The sequence below is a fragment of the Hippopotamus amphibius genome, chromosome 7 (assembly GCF_030028045.1).
Source record: "Hippopotamus amphibius kiboko isolate mHipAmp2 chromosome 7, mHipAmp2.hap2, whole genome shotgun sequence".
NCBI lineage: Eukaryota > Metazoa > Chordata > Mammalia > Artiodactyla > Hippopotamidae > Hippopotamus > Hippopotamus amphibius.
The window spans coordinates 130574208-130591881 of NC_080192.1; the positions used below are offsets into that span (position 1 = coordinate 130574208).

Here is a 17674-nt window from a genome sequence, read left to right on the forward strand (position 1 = left end):
CTTTTTGAATTCTAGAGTACTTTGTACCTTTTTTTTTTTGGCTGCGCTGCTTGGCTTGTGGGATCTCAGTTCCCCGACCAGGGATTGAACCCAGGCCATAGCGGTGAAAGCCCGGAATCCTAACCACTAGGCCACTAGGGAATTCCCATGTACCTTTCTTTATGGCATTAAACTTGTTTTACTTTCTTTTATAGTTACCTGTGACTTGACTTATTTTGTCCTACTAGACTGTAATTTGCTTAAGGGAGAAAGCATGTCCATGGCATTGTTGTTTTAAATTTTCAAATATTTTATAAGTTTTATTTATTTTTCCTCTTGTTTCACAGGTATTGAATTTATAAGGTCCATTTTCATGAATCTTTGCCTTGGAAATAAGTCCTCAATAAATTTTATTCAATGGGCATGTCCCATTGATTTAATGATATTTATAGCTGGGAATAAATTTCATGTTAATATTTGACAGATTTCTCTCTTTAAAAGGAAAACATGGATATGTACTCAAGAGTGAAAAGGCGAAGAAAGTCACTGAGAAGAAATAGTTATGGGATACAAAATCATCATGAAGTCTCTACTGAGGGTGAAGAAGAAGGTTTGTAAAGCACCTTATGAGATAAATACTACAAAGTTCAGTCAGGAAAGAAGAAAATATGTATGAGTAATATATGTGTAATTACTGAAGGTGTGATTTTTGGCTTTAGAGGTCTATGTTATGTAATTTGGAATAATTTTTATACCATTGGCATTTCTGAGTATTCATTTCCTTCATTTGGAACAATGCCTTTGCTTTACACTATGCATTGTTATGTAATATATTTTATTAGTAGCTGTTGGTGGTCTTTAAGTGACGTAATCTGGTGTAGCATTTGCTATGGGCTGATTTGCTTGTTAGGTGAGGCCTCTTTTTGTATTTAGGTATGTTCTAACTGGAAATCTCTGTCCCTAGCCACCTTCTATCCATAGCCTCAAAATCTCTGATTATTTGTGTCTCAAATTTAGTTATGGACAGAGGAGTAGTAAATGGTGAAGTTAAGAGAGAGACTGCCAATACTGGTAGAGGAGTTGTACTTCTCTTTTCTGAGGCCTGTTTGGGTTCTGAATCGAAGAATCCTGACTGGACTTGTCGGGCTGGAGCTGGGAATAGATGAAAGCACATTTGCCCGAACAAGGACTATAAATTGATGACTAGTATATCTAGGATTTAATTCTGTAGGTATTAACCTTCTTTATTAAAATGGGTTTTCAGAAGATTTGTTGTATTCTGCCAGGATATTTTATTAGCTCCTACTATTTGTGTAGCTTAGATGAAGAAGAATGGGTTTATTTCTCAAATTCTGTAATTAATATGTTATTAGCAAGTTTCTGATGAAGGTATTTTATTGAGCAAATATTGTTGTTAACAGGTAGCAGCTCCATATTGCTTCCTTTGGAGAAAATCGAAATTTTCTAAATAAATCCAGGTTTATAATGTGATTTTTGCCATATCATTAACTGAACACCTTTGTAGATTTCCCAGAGTAGGTTTACCATGTATAAAACTTCTTCCCATAATAAATAATGCAACATTTTTTTTCAAAAATATTTTTTTTGAAGGTTTAAGGAAACTTATTTGGGTGCAAGTAATTTATAATATCATTTAGTTAAGTAATACATATTTACTTATTTTCTCTATAACCTAATAAGCATTTAAAAAAAACTTAGAATAAGCTTTCAGATGTCATGAGTAAAATGTGAAGTCCTTTGCATTTTTAGTTTCTTATTTCACTGAGCATCACTGACAGTTTTAAAATTTTTCCAATGCCTTAATATGATTGTGTTATATTGACAATTCCTGTGGTTAAAAAGTTAATTATAAAGTGCATTGCATATGAGTACCATAAGCTTATAAATTTTCAGATTTTTATTTTAAACTATAAACAGATGTAATGATAGCTATAGCCAAACTGCTTTGTTTTTTTTAATTTATTTATTTTTTAACCGTGCTAGGGGGAATGTGGGGTCTTAGTTCCCCAACCAGGGATCGAGCCTGTGCCCCCTGCATTGGAAGGGCAGAACCTTAACTGCTGAACTGCCAGGAAAGTCCCCCAAACTACTTTTTAAAAATAAACTTTTAGAATTTATGTACATTTTAATTTATTTTTTAAATGTATAGCTAGGTGAATTATCATAAAGTGATCACTCATGTCAAGACATAAACTATTATCAGTACTGCAGATACCTGCTTCATGCTCTCTCCCAATCCCTGCCTGAGTTTTTCTACCAAAATGTAACTAAACCCTGTTTACCTGTTGTCAACAGGCCTAACAAATCATTATGCTGCCAACAAAAATTGCTCTTGCTGTAACATTAGTAATTATCTTTAAACATTTTCTTTTGAACTATCAAGTAGTATGTGAATACTGACCTTATTCAGTGGTTAGTTGGGCATTGAGTGAAGTTTGTTGTAATAAAATTTTGAATGTTACTCTATTATTGCTTTGTATGACCAAAAAGGTAATTTAAAAAAAGATTAAAAGGTCGTAGGTAAATCAAGAGCTCAAATATGATCATATTGATATGTTTAGCAAGGAACTATATTGTTTGTAAGAAAGGCATTTTCTTTTACATCTATCTGGGTTCATTTTTAATTCTATTGATTTATGCTGTATCATACAATGTTAACACATCTAAATGTCCTGTGCAGAAAGAATAAAAGATAAAATATAAATATAAGATTCTAGAGTGGACCAGTCCTTGTGGATTAAAACAGTATTTTTTTTTCTTTTGTGTGTGGGAAAGTAGAATCTCAAGAGGAAGATGGAGATATAGAGGTTGAAGAGGCAGAAGGAGAAGAAAATGATAGGCCATATAATTTGAGACAAAGAAAAACAGTGGATAGATACCAAGCACCTCCAATAGGTAAGAGACTCTAAGTAACTTCTTTCCTTTTTGTAGTAGAGTAGCTTATTTTCCTCCACCCCTTAAAAAAAATTAGTGTTGCTGAATTTAAAAGAATAAAATCTTTTATAGGTTCCATACATCTTTTTTTACATATACTTCTATTCACACACACGACTGAAAGTTGATGGATGCAGTTACAATATTGAATTACATAGTGCATGTACATTTTATTTAAATAACCTTAAATTTAGTTGTAAATACTGCTCATACTTATTGTTTATTGAGTACTTTCATTTACAGCAGTTCTTTAGGGCAAGTTTCCCTGTGTTTCAAGTGGTTAAGTATTGATAATTTAGCCAAAGTCACAAAAGGGCAGCTTGGTCAATAAGCTCGGTTTGTGTTTTGTTCTTGTTTTTTGAGAAGGAAAAAATTTATCTTAATGCTCTTAAATCTAATGACAGGTAATCACTTCCACAGGTACTGTTTATTGACTTTTTTCCTAGCTCTTGGGAAATTCCATCACTGTTGATTTCCTCCAATTTTTAAAAAATTGAAATAAAATTCACATATCATGAAATTCACCATTTTTGCTGGGTTTTGCCGATTTTTAATCTGTACAGTTTGTTGGGTTTTAGTATATTTACAAGGGTATGCAGTCATTACCATTATCTAATTCCAGAACATTTTATAACTTCTATGCATCTATTATCTCAGCCCTTGGCAATCACTAATGTATCGATACTTTGTCTCAATAGATTTGCCTATATGTGACCTTTTATGTCTAGCTTATTTCACTTAATGTTATGTTTTCAAGGAAGAACCTGGATCATTTAATTCAAATTCTTATGTTCTAAAGCAGTGATTGATTGTCTGGAATTATCAGACTTACCTCACTAGAAGCTTGCTCAAGTATGTAGACATTTCTCTACTCCAGTTAGGAATCACTGTCACAGATAGTCCTGTTAATAATGGGGGAGGTATGTTAGGACAGAAAAAAGATTGTGAGCCATTTTTCTAGTTTTTTTTTTTCTTAAAGCTTTGTTAAAGAGATATAATTTATATGTAGTCCATTGCCATTGCATACATAATATTTCATATGTACAATCTGGCAGGTTTGAAATACCTTAGGGATATACCTATGAAACTGTCACCACAATCAAGATAATGAACATGTTCCTCAAACACCCCCCCCCCCCAATTTTGTTCTGCCTGTCTGTAATCTACTCCTGACCTTCTCTTGCCTCTCTACTCCTAACCCTCAGGCAGTGACAGATCTCATCTGCTGTTTGTCACCATAGATTAATTTACATTTTCTTGAATTTTATATACAGTATATACTCTTTTTTTTGTTTGACTTCTTTCACTCAGCATAATAATTGTAAGACTCATCCATGTTGTTGACTATAACAGTAGTGTTTTTATTGCTGAGTAGCATTCAATTTTATGGGTGTATCACAGTTTGTTTATCCATTCATTTGTTGATGGACACTGGGATTGTTGACATTTCTGGTGTCTGGCTGTTATAAATAAAGTTATTATGAACATATGTTTGAAAGTCTTTGGACGTATATTTTCATCTTTCTTATAAACACCTAGGAGTGGAATGGCTGGGTTTTATGATGTTTAAGTATGTTTAACTTTCTAAGAAATTACCAAACTCTTTTCCAAAGTGATTGTACTGCTTACATTCTCACTAATAGTGTATGAGAGTTTCAGTTGCTCCGTATTCTTGCCAATATTTGGTGTGGTCAGTTTTTAAAATTTTACTACATATTTATTGTAGTTTTAATTTACATTTCCCTAATGATGAATGATGTTGAGCATATTTTTATGTGCTGATTTGCCAGCCTTATCTCTGGTGAAGTATTCAGATTTCTTGTCCATTTTTTTCAATTCAGTTGTTTGTTTCCTTATTATTTAAGTTTTGAAAGTTCCTTATGTACTCCAGATAATTTGTGATTTGCAAGTATCTTCTCAGTCTGTAGCTTTAAAAAAATTCTCTTAATGGTGTCTTTCAAAGAGCAGAATTTGTAATTTTGATCAGTTTCAGTTTATCAAAAATGTCTTTTAATGGATTGTGCTTTTGGTGATGTGTCAAAGAAATCTTTGTTTAACCCACAGTCACAAAGAGTTAGTTTAACATTTTTTTTAGAATGTTTATTTGCAACTTGTATTTACCACAAAGTTTTTATTTTTGTTGTGCTTTTTCTAGATAGGATTTAGAACTTGAAGACATATGACCAGCTTCTATTCAGAAAGTTAACAGAAGTAATTTCTGCTTCTTTAATACATCAGTTTATCAATTTATTATTAATTTCTATGTTGTCTTTTTTTTCCTTTAAGTACCAGCTCATCAAAAAAAGAGGGAAAATACACTGTTTGATATTCACAGATCTCCAGCGAGGAGAAGTCATATCAGGTATGTTTTGTGAAAGGAGGAAGTATTTCCATCTTTCATTTAGTTATCTCCTTTAAGTAATGCATAGTATAATGTCTTACAATTAAAATACAGGTGTTGATGGTGTTAATGATAATGCCAGTGAAGAACTAAATGGCATCTTTCTTTAATTAGTGGCTAATAGTTTTTACCTTACAGATGACTGTTATCTTTCTGGTTCAGTTTGCCTGAAATGGTGATTGTTTTAACAATTGTGTTCCCTAAAGCTGTACAGCTCTCTGGTCTATTAAAGGTGAATCTAAGAGACTCACATTGCTTTCATTGGAAGTATTGATTGAATTAGTCTTTGCTACTTTTAGTTTCCTTTTGCCCTTTCTTTTAGGTGTACAAAGGAGGCTTTTTGATTTTGAAATATTATTTTATCTATTATGTTGTCTGAAAAGGTAATATATTCCCCATGGCTCAAAAGTAAAATTAAAAAATAAATATGAAAAGCTTTTTTCTAGCCTCAGTAGCTTACCACTATCCCATAGAAGCATTTTTATTGGTTTGTATATCCTTAAAGAATATGTTCATATATATGTAGGAATATATGTGCAAATATATATATTGATTGTTATCCCTTCTTTTTACACAAAATATGCTGTGCACATTGTACTACACCTTGTTTTTTTCACTTGATTCATTTAAACTGTCTTTTCATTAAGTATAACAAAGTTTCACGTGTTTATAGTTGCATAACATTACTGTATATAATATAAATATACTGTAATTTTTAAATTAGTTTTTTATTGAGAGTCAGGTTGCTTTCAGTCTTTTGCTATTGTAGAATACTATATGATGAATACCGTTGCATAATCATCATTTTACATGTGTACAAGTATATTTGTAAGATAAATTCATGAAAGTGGAATCTTTGAGTTAAAGGGAATATGAAATTGTAATTTTGATGACCTTCAATGGTATTGAATCAGTTTTCAGTCCACCCAGCAATGTATGAAAGTGCCTATTTTTTCATATTTCTGCCAGCAAAATGTATTCTCAAACTTTTGGATTTTTGCCAGTCTGAAAACTGAAAATGAAATCTTGGTTAATTTTTAATTGTTATATCTCTTATGAGAGTATTTTTTCATATGTTTAAAAAAATTTTCTCTTTTTCTGAAATGTCTGTTTGTAAAGTTTGCCTGTGTTTTAATAGGTTCTTTCTTTTTTTTTTAGTAACTCGCTAATTTTATAAAAACATAACCGTGTGAAGGTTCTTGCTTTTTTATCTGTTTTTAGTAGTTCTTTATATAGTAGAGAGATTAGTCCTTTGTCACAAATTGCCAGTCTTTTTCCTCAAGTCATAGTTTGTCTTTTAACTTTGCTTTTGGTTATCTTTACCAGAAGATTTTTATTTTTATTTAGTTAAATTTATCAGCCTAGTGAGGCTTTTAGATTTTGGATCATAGTTAGAAACGTTTTCCCAAATCCAGAGTTTTAAGGAAGTTTACCTTTGTTTATTTTTATTATTATTGTTTTTCATTTAGCATACTGATTTTTTTTTTAATTTATTTTTTTATTGGAGTATAGTTTTGATTTACAACATTGTGTTAGTTTCAGGTGTACAGCAAAGTGAATCAGTTATGCATATACCACCTTTTTTTATTTTTTAAATTTTTTTATTATTTTTTTTTCTGGTTTCTTATTTTGTTTGTTTGTTTGTTTTTGTTTTTTTGGCACATGGGCTTAGTTGCTCCGTGGCACGTGGGATCTTCCTGTAGCAGGGATCAAACCTGTGTCCCCTGCATTGGCAGGTGGATTCTTAACCACTGCGCCACCAGGGAAGCCCACCTTTGTTTATTTTTAATGTTTCATTTTTTACTCTTTAATTTTGATCTATTTGAATTTTATCCTTGTGTGAGATTTGTAGTGTGGATCCAACTTTTTTCCCAGGTGGAAAATGAGATGTACAAACCTCGTTTATTTATTTAAAACTTTTTTTTAATTTTAATTTTTTAAATAAATTATTTATTTATTGGCTGTGTCAGGTCTTCGTTGCTGAGTGCAGGCTTTCTCTAGTTGCTGCGAGTGGAGGCTACTCTTCATTGCAGTGCTTGGGCTTCTCATTGCAGTGGCTTCTCTTGTTGTGGAGCACAGGCTCTAGGCACACGGGCTCAGTAGTTGTGGCTCCCAGGCTCTAGAGCACAGGCTTAGTAGTTGTGGTGCACAGGCCTAGTTGCTCCGAGGCATGTGGGATCTTTCCAGACGAGGGGTTGAGCCCCTGTTCCCTGCAGTGGCAGGTGGATTCTTAACCACTTGCACCACTGGGGAAGTCCCCCAAACCTCAGTTTATTCAATGAGTCTGTAATTTCTCCATTGATTCCAGTTGCCATATTTATTATCAAATTATAAATAATGTATAAATGTTATATTACATAAAAGATGCCCCTGTCCTTTTTTTCCCCCCCGTTATTCGATTCTTCATTCTTATATTTTTTTCTTAGGTAGTTGTTTCTATATATGACTACAATTAATTTCTGTATATGAGTTTTGTACCCCACTTCTTTATTGGGAATGCCTCTAGCATGTCGCCTTTAAGATTGATGCTTGAGAAAGATGTATTTTGTGGTAATGGCATTATATCTTTTAGGGTTTGTGGTTGTTAATAGTTTTGCCATTGGGGCTTATAGGAATTTTGTTTTTTTATGCCTGTTTTTTTTTTTTGGCTGCACTGCTTGGCTTCTGGGATTTTAGTTCCCTGACCAGGATTGAACCTGGGCCCTTGACAGAGAAGGCATGGAATCCTAGGCACTGGACTGCCAGAGAATTCCTAGTTTGTTTTTTTTATAATATTGTTTATTTATTTATTTGGTTGTGCCGGGTCTTAGTTGCAGCACATGGGATCTTTTATTTGCGGGATGTGGGCTCCTTGTGGCATGCATGTGGGATCTAGTTCCCCGACCAGGGATAGAACCCAGGCCCCCTGCATTGGGAGTTCGGAGTCTTAACCCCTGCGGTTTTTGTTTTGATTAGGGAGTTTGTACCTCAGCCAGCTTTTGGGCCATTTTTCTTCAGTGTTGAATCTTAGCTTCTGATGAACTTTTTTACATACTAACTTTTTCCTATTAAAGTAATACATACACTTGTTTCAAATAGCCAGTAGACTAAGTTTAATAAAAGTAATATTTCCCAACCCACTTTTCCTCACTTCCAATTTTATTGTTATTTAGCAATCAGTTTAAACATTTCTACTTTTGGTTATTTTGATAGCTATTTCCATATACTATATAAGTGGCATTCTGTTTATTTATCAACTTTAAACGTCTTTTGGTTTCTTCCTCAGCTTTATATCATTGTAACACTAACCTCAGTTCTTTCGTCACAGGAGATTTGAATCATTGTACTTAAATCTCCATTTTTGTTTCATTAACTGTAGGCAGTGTCTTTTGACTCTTTACTTTTTTTTTTTTTTTTTTTTTTTAAAGATTTTATATTTGTTTTGGCTGCATTGGGTCTTCGTTGCTGCACGTAGGCTTTTTCTAGTTGTGGTGAGCAGGGCTGCTCTTCATTGTGGTGCGCAGGCTTCTCATTGTGGTGGCTTCTCTTGTTGCAGAGCACGGACTCTAGGTGCGTGGGCTTCAGTAGTTGTGGCACTCAGGCTCAGTAGTTGTGGCTTGCAGGCTCTAGAGTGCAGGCTCAGTACTTGTGGTGTACAGGCTTAGTTGCTCTGTGGCATGTGGGATCTTACTAGATCAGGGATCAAACCCGTGTCCCCTGCATTGGCAGGTGGATTCTTAACCATTGTGCCACCAGGCAAGTCCCTAATAAGCCTTACTTGATTTATTTATAGGTTAATTATAAAAGTTGAAAACCAATGAAAAGTTTTTACATTTCTATGAATAATGACAGTATTTTTCACCATAGAGCTATGCAGGGTGCTAGAGTTAAATATCCTTTATGGATTTTATTACTACCTCTGGCCTCTCAATGGGAAATGCTCCTGGAATTAAATTTATTCGTTCATTCAACAAATATATATTGTATACCTTCTGTATGCACCAAATATCATTCAAGGCCTTGGATATCCAGAAGATAAAAATCCCTGTTCACTTGGCGCTTACATTCTACTAGAGGGAGATAAACTAACAAATATATAAACATAGTGTGTCAGATGGTGACAGATGCTTGGAAGAAAAGAGTAGGATGAACGGGAACAGAGAGTTCAAAGGGATAGGAAGTCGGGGCGGGGCTATTGTATCACTTCCTACATACACAGCCGGCATATTCCTGCAGGGACAGGAATGTGTAGGGCTTCTTGTAGTGATTCATGTAAATGGAGAAAAAGGACCCAATGAGTTCTCCTGATAGTCTCAGTAATGGTGATGATTTCAAGAGTTCTTCATTTTCTTCTTTTTTTTAAAAGTATTTATTTATTTTTGCATACGGATTTTTTTTTTTTTTTTTGGCACACGGGCTTAGTTGCTCCGCGGCATGTGGGATCTTCCTGGAGCTGGGATCGAACCGTGACCTCTGCATTGGCAGGCGGATTCTTAACCACTGCGCCACCTAGGAAGCCCAAAAGTATTTATTTATTTATTTGGCTGCACCGGCTCTTAATTGAGGCATGTGGGATCTTTGCTGTCGCATATGGGATCTTTAGTTGTGGCATACAGGCTCATAGTTGCAGCATGTGGGATTCAGTTCCCTGACCAGGGATCAAACCCAGGCCCCCTCTCTTGGGAGCATGGGGTCTTAACCAGTGGAGCACCAGACCAGGGAAGTCCCAAGAGTTCTCTCTCTCTTTTTGAAATTAATTAATTAATTAATTGGCTGTATTGGGTCTTTGTTGCTGCTCATAGTTTTTCTCTAGTTGTGGAGAGTGGGGGCTACTCCTCGTTGCAGTGCATGGGCTTCTCATTGCGGTGGCTTCTCTTGTTGTGGAGCATGGGCTTTAGGCGTGTGGGCTTCAGTAGGTGTGGCACTTGGACTCAGTGGTTGTGGCTCGCGAGATCTAGAGCGCAGGCTCAGTAGTTGTGGTACGTGGACTTAATTGCTCTGAGGCATGTGGGATCTTCCCGGGGCCAGGGATGGAACCTGTGTCCTCTGCATTGGCAGGTGAATTCTTAACCACTGTGCCACCAGGGAAGTCCTGAGAGTTCTCCTCTTTTAACATTCAGGTAGTCTCAAGTTTTCCAAGCTTCTGATCATACCAAAGCATTCATATCCTTTTTGTCAGATGACATCTCTTAGTGTCATCTTCCTCTTCCACTTTGGAGGGATACTTTTTTAGGCCTGCTGCAAAGTGAGTGCTATAGGACTTAGCATTGCTTTCATGGGATGGATCCACCACTTACTGGATGTGATGTCTTTCTCTTTTTTGCTTTACTGTTTCATTTTGCAGGAATATAATCTCAAGTAATTTACTCAGAAAGAATGTGTAGAAGTCAGTTTTGCATCTTTGCATCTTTGAAAATGTCTTATATTTTCATAGTTCCAGGTACTTCTGTGAGTTAAGAGAATTCTAGATCCAAATAGGTTTCCTTTAAACCTTTAAAGTTCTTGTTTCACTGTACTCCATGATATAGTGTTGCTGTTGAGAATTTAGTTTGGTTTAATTTCTTGCTTCTTTGTAGATGCACATAAATAAATATATATATATATGTGTGTGTGTGTGTGTATATATATCTTTTTTTTAAACTTTTTATTTATTTATTTTTTACAATAAACTGCATATATTTAGAGTGTACAATCTGGTATTCCAGTCTCCCAATTCATTTCCCACCCCCCCCAACCCTCCCCGCTTTCCCCACTTGGTGTTCATATGTTTGTTCTCTACATCTGTGTCTCTATTTCTGCCTTGCAAACCGGCCGATTTGTACCATTTTTCCGTAGTCCACATATATGTGTTAATATACAATATTTGTTTTTCTCTTTCTGACTCACTTCACTCTGTATGACAGTCTCTGGGTCCATCCATGTCTCTAAAAATGTCCCAGTTTCATTGCTTTTTACAGCTGAGTAGTATTCCATTGTATGTATGTACCACATCTTCTTTATCCATTCATCTGTTGATGGACGTTTAGGTTGCTTCCATGTCCTGGCTATTGTAAATAGTGCTGCAATGAACATTGGAGTGCATGTGTCTTTTTGAATTATGGTGTTCTCTGGGTATATGCCCAGTAGTGGGATTGCTGAGTCACATGGTAGTTCTATTTTTAGTTTGGCAAGGAACCTCCATACTATTTTCCATAGTGGCTGTATCAATTTACATTCCCACCAGCAGTGCAAGAGTGTTCCTTTTTCTCCACACCCTCTCCATCATTTACTGTTTGTAGATTTTCTGATGATGCCCATTCTAACCGGTGTGAGGTGATACATTATTGTAGTTTTGATTTGCATTTCTCTAATAATGAGTGATGTTGAGCAGCTTTTCATGTGCCTCTTGGCCATCTGTATGTCTTCTTTGGAGAAATGGCTATTTAGGTCATCTGCCCATTTTTTGATTGGGTTGTTTATTTTTTTGATATTGAGCTGGATGAACTGTTTATATATTTTGGAGATTAATCCTTTGTCTGTTGATTCATTTGCAAATATTTTTTCCCGTTCTGAGGGTTGTCTTTTCGTCTTGCTTATAGTTTCCTTTGCTGTGCAGAAGCTTTGAACTTTCATTAGGTCCCACTTATTTATTTTTGCTTTTATTTCCATTACTCTAGGGGGTGGATCAAAAAAGATCTTGCTGTTATTTACGTCGAAGAGTGTTCTTCCTATGTTTTCCTCCAGGAGTTTTATAGTCTCTGGCCTTACATTTAGGTCTTTTATCCATTTTGAGTTTATTTTTGTGTATGGCGTTAGGAAGTGTTTTAATTTCATTCTTTTACACGTAGCTGTCCAGTTTTCCCAGCACCACTTATTGAAGAGGCTGCCTTTTCTCCATTGTATATCCTTGCCTCCTTTGTCATAGATTAGTTGACTGTAGTTTATCTCTGGGCTTTCTATCCTGTTCCATTGATCTGTATTTCTGTTTTTGTGCCAGTACCATACCGTCTTGATCACTGTAGCCTTGTAGTATAGCCTGAAGTCAGGAAGCCTGATTCCCCCAACTCCGTCTTTCCTTCTCAAGATTGCTTTGGCTATTTGGGGTCTTTTGCGTTTCCATACAAATCGTAAAATTTCTTGTTCTAGTTCTGTGAAAAATGCCATTGGTAATTTGATGGGGATTGCATTGAATCTGTAAATTGCTTTCGGTAGTATAGTCATTTTCACAATGTTAATTATTCCAATCCAAGAACATGGTATGTCCCTCCATCTGTTTGTGTCTTCTTTGATTTCTTTCATTAGTGTGTTATAGTTTTCTGAGTACAGGTCTTTTACCTCCTTGGTTAGGTTTATTCCTAGGTATTTTATGTTTTTTGTTGCAATGGTGAATGGGATTGTTTCCTTAATTTCTCTTTCTGATCTTTCATTGTTAGTGTATAGAAATGCAAGAGATTTCTGCGTGTTAATTTTGTATCTTGCAACTTTACCAAATTCATTGATTAGCTTGAGTAGTTTTCTAGTGGCATCTTTAGGATTTTCTATGTATAGTATCATGTCATCTGCAAACAGTGACAGTTTTACTTCTTCTTTTCCAATTTGGATTCCTTTTATTTCTTTTTTTTCTCTGATTGCTGTGGCAAGGACTTCCAAAGTTATGTTGAATAGTAGTGGCGAGAGTGGACATCCTTGTCTTGTTCCTGATCTTAGAGGGAATGCTTTCAGTTTTTCACCATTGAGAATGATGTTTGCTGTGGGTTTGTCATATATGGCCTTTATTATGTTGAGGTAGGTTCCCTCTGTGCCCACCTTCTGGAGAGTTTTTATCATAAATGGGTGTTGAATTTTGTCAAAAGCTTTTTCTGCATCTATTGAGATGATCATGTGGTTTTTATCCTTCATTTTGTTAATGTGGTATATCACATTGATTGATTTGCATATATTGAAGAATCCTTGCATTCCAGGGATAAACCCCACTTGATCATGGTGTATGATCCTTTGAATGTGTTGTTGGATTCTGTTGGCTAGTATTTTGTTGAGGATTTTTGCATCTATATTCAATAATGATATTGGTCTGTAGTTTTCTTTTTGTGTAGTACCTTTGTCTGGTTTTGGTATCAGGGTGATGGTGGCTTCATAAAATAAGTTTGGGATTGTTCCTTCTTCTGCAATTTTTTTGGAAGAGTTTGAGAAGGATGGGTGTTAGCTCTTCTCCAGATGTTTGATAAAATTCACCTGTGAATCCATCTGGTCCTGGACTTTTGTTTGTTGGGAGATTTTTAATCACAGTTTCAATTTCATTACTTGTGATTGGTCTGTTCATATTTTCTCTGTCTTCCTGATTCAGTCTTGGAAGGTTATCCTTTTCTAAGAATCTGTCCATTTCATCCAGGTTGTCCATTTTATTGGCATATAGTTGCTTGTAGTAATCTCTTATGGTGCTTTTTATTTCTGCGGTGTCTGTTGTAACTTCTCCTGTTTCATTTCTAATTTTATTGATTTGAGTCCTCTCCCTCTTTTTCTTGATGAATCTTGCTAGAGGTTTATCGATTTTATTTATCTTCTCAAAGAAGCAGCTTTTAGTTTTATTGATTTTTGCTATTGTTTTCTTTGTCTCTATTTCATTTATCTCTGCTCTGATCTTTATGATTTCTCTGCGTCTACTCACTTTGGGTTTTGTTTGCTCTTCTTTCTCTAGTTTCTTTAGGTGTAAGGTTAGATTGTTTATTTGGGATTTTTCTTGTTTCTTGAGGTAGAATTGTATCGCTATAAACTTCCCTCTTAGAACTGCCTTGGCTGCATCCCATAGGTTTTGGATTGTTGTGTTTTCATTGTCATTTTCTCTAGGTATTTTTTGATTTCCTCTTTGATTTCTTCAGTGATCTCTTGGTTATTTAGTAGCGTATTGTTTGGCCTCCATGTGTTTGTGTTTTTTACAGTTTTTTTCCTGTAATTGATTTCTAATCTCATAGCACTGTGGTCTGAAAAGATGCTTGATACAATTTCAATTTTCTTGAATTTACCAAGGCTTGATTTATGACCCAAAATGTGATCTATCCTGGAGAATGTTCCATGTGCACTTGAGAAGAATGTGTAATCTGCTGTTTTTGGATGTAATGTCCTATAGATATCTATTAAATCCAGCTGATTTATTGTGTCATTTAAAGCTTGTGTTTCCTTATTAATTTTCTATGTGGATGATCTGTCCATTGGTGTAAGTGGGGTGTTAAAGTCCCCCACTATGATTGTGTTACTGTCGATTTCCTCTTTCATAGTTGTTAGCATTTGCCTTATGTATTGAGGTACTCCTATATTGGGCGCATATATATTTATAACTGTTATCTCTGCTTCTTGGATTGATCCCTTGATCTTTATGTAGTGTCCTTTCTTGTCTCTTGTAACATTTTTTATTTTAAAGTCTATTTTATCGGATATGAATATCGCTACTCCAGCTTTCTTTTGATTTCCATTTGCATGGAATATCTTTTTCCATCCCCTCACTTTCCGTCTGTATGTGTCCCTAGGTCTGAAGTGGGTCTCTTGGAGACAGCATATATATGGGTCTTGTTTTTGTATCCATTCAGACAGTCTGTGTCTTTTGGTTGGTGCATTTAGTCCATTTACATTCAAGGTGGTTATTGATATGTATGTTCCTAGTACCATTTTCTTAATTGTTTTGGGTTTGTTTTTGTAGGTCCTTTTCTTCTCTTATGTTTCCTGCTTAGAGAAGTTCCTTTAGCATTTGTTGTAAGGCTGGTTTGGTGGTGCTGAAATCTCTTAGCTGTTGCTTGTCTGTAAAGCTTTTGATTTCTCCATCGAATCTGAATGAGATCCTTGCTGGGTAGAGTATTCTTGGTTGTAGGTTCTTCTCGGTCATCACTTTAAATATATCATGCCACTCCCTTCTGGCTTGTAGAGTTTCTGCTGAGAAATCAGCTGTTAACCTTATGGGAGTTCCCTTGTATGTTATGTGTTGTTTTTCCCTTGTTGCTTTTAATAACATTTCTCTGTCTTTAATTTTTGTCAATTTGACTACTATATGTCTTGGCGTGTTTCTCCTTGGGTTTATCCTGCCTGGGACTCTCTGCACTTCCTGGACTTGGGTCGCTGTTTCCTTTCCCATGTTAGGGAAGTTTTCAACTATAATCTCTTCCAGTATTTTCTCAGGTCCTTTCTCTCTCTCGTCTCCTTCTGGGACCCCTGTAATTTGAATGTTGGTGCGTTTAACATTGTCCCAGAGGTCTCTTAGGCTGTCTTCAGTTCTTTTCATTCTTTTTTCTTTATTCTTTTCCGCCTCAGTGATGATCACCATTCTGTCTTCCAGCTCACTTATTCACCCTTCTGCCTCAGTTAATCTGCTATTGGTTCCTTCTAGTGTGTTTTTCATTTCACTTATTTTGTTGCATATGTCTTTGTTTGTTCTTTAATTCTTCTAGGTCTTTGGTAAACTTTTCTTGCAACTTTTCGATATTTGCATCCAGTCTTTTTTCAAAGTCTTGGATCATCTTCACCATCATTATTCTGAATTCTTTTTCCGAAAGAGTGCCTATCTCCTCTTCATTTAGTTTTTTTTCTGGTGTTTTATCTTGTCCCTTCACCTGGTACAAAGTCTTTTGCCTTTTCATTTTCTCTGTCTTTCTGTGGCTGTGATTTTCAGTTCCACAAGATGAAATAGCGCTGATACTGCTTGATTCTGCTGTCTGCCCTCTTGTGGAGGAAGCTGTCTAGGAGGCTCCTGGATGCTTCCTGATGGGAGGGACTGATGGTGGGTAGGGCTGGGTGGATGGAGCTCAGTAAAACTTTAATCCGATTTGGTGGGTGGAGCTCAGTGACACTTTAATCCGCTTGCCTGCTAATGGGTGGGGCTGTGTTCCCACCCTGGTGGTCTTTTGGCCTGAGGCGATGCAGCCCTGGAGCTTACAAGCTCTTTGGTGGAGCTAATGGGGAACTCTGGAAGGGCTCACACCAATGAGCACTTCTCAGAACCTCTGCTGCCAGTGCCCCTGTCTCCTCAGTGAGCCACAGCTGCCCCCCACCTCTGCAGGCAACCATCCAACACCAGCAGGCACGTCTGGTTCAGTCTCCTGTGGGGTCACTGCTCCTTCCCCCTGGGTCCTGGTGAGCACACTTTTTTGTGTGCCTTCCAAGAGTGGAGTCTCCGTTTCCCCCAATCCTTTGGAGGTCCTGCAATCAAATCCCACTGGCTTTCAAAGTCTGATTCTCTGGGGTTTCCTCCTCCCATTGCTGGACCGCCAGTTTAGGAAGCCTGATGTGGGGCTCAGAACCCTCAGGACTTCTGTGGTATAACTGTTCTCCAGCTTGTGAATCACCCACCCAGCATTTATGCGATTTGATTTTAACGCGATTGCACCCCTCCTGCCGTCTCCTTGCGGCTTCTCCTTTGTCTCTGGATGTGGGGTGGTTTTTCTTTGGTGAGTTCCAGTGTCTTTCTGTCGATGGTTGTTCAGCAGTTAGTTGTAATTCTGGTGCTCTTGCAAGAGGGAGTGAGCGCACGTCCTCCTACACTGCCATCTTGATTCTTCCTCATGTGTATATATCTTGGTTCATTTTTTTTGAGCTACTTGCTCTAGGCCCTATTGGTTTGGAGATTTTCTTGTTTCAACTCTGGGATATTTTCTGATATTATTTTTTGCTAGGTTTCTTCTCTTCATTTTTGTTCTCATCTATTTAATGACTTTGGACATTTGTCCTCTGTGGCACTTGCCTTTTCTCTCATTTTTCTTTGTATCTTTGCATTCCCCCCCTCCTTTTTTTTTATGAGAGATTTTATTCTTTTTGTCTTCTATCCTTTCAATTTTATTTAGGCAAACTTCTTCTTTTCTTTTTGAGTAGCTTTCTTGTTCTCTGGTTTTTCTTAGCATTCTGTTTTTACTTCATATTATCTTGAGTCATCAGGATAATTACTAACCATGAAGTAACTCTTCATTTAAGAGTTTTATAGTTTTAGCTCTATGTTTATGTCTTTGATCCATTTTGACTTAACTTTTGTATATGGTATGGCCCCTTCCCCTTTAAGGTCCACTCTGCTTTCTGTGGTATTGTTATACATGTTACATTTTACAAACCTAGCAATACGTTATTAGAGTTATTTACATAATTCTGTGTTATTTTAAAAAGTTGAGAGAAGAAAGTCAACCAAGTGTATGCTTATAGCTTTTGATTAGTAATCTTTTATTATTCTGGTTCTCTTCATTTGTTCTTGTGCATTCGAGTTATCATGTGGTGTTGTTTCCTCAGCCCAATACATACACTGTTCCTTCTACCCACCTCATTTGTGCTGCTTTTAGCAGATATATTATATTTATATATATATTAGGCTCACACCACACGCACACACACACACACACACAGACAACACACAGA

General features: G+C 36.1%; 1 protein-coding gene across 4 annotated transcripts in view; it reads left to right on the forward strand.

Moving 5' to 3' along the window:
• Window positions 1-17674, forward strand: part of ATAD2B (ATPase family AAA domain containing 2B) — a 148521-nt gene that overhangs the window by 24267 nt on the left and 106580 nt on the right. For all 4 annotated transcript variants that reach the window (XM_057741165.1, XM_057741166.1, XM_057741167.1 and 1 more), the window contains exons 6-8: window positions 481-589; window positions 2779-2895; window positions 5221-5296. In XM_057741165.1, the coding sequence (XP_057597148.1) occupies window positions 481-589; window positions 2779-2895; window positions 5221-5296 (302 nt within the window). The remainder of the gene's footprint in view (window positions 1-480; window positions 590-2778; window positions 2896-5220; window positions 5297-17674) is intronic.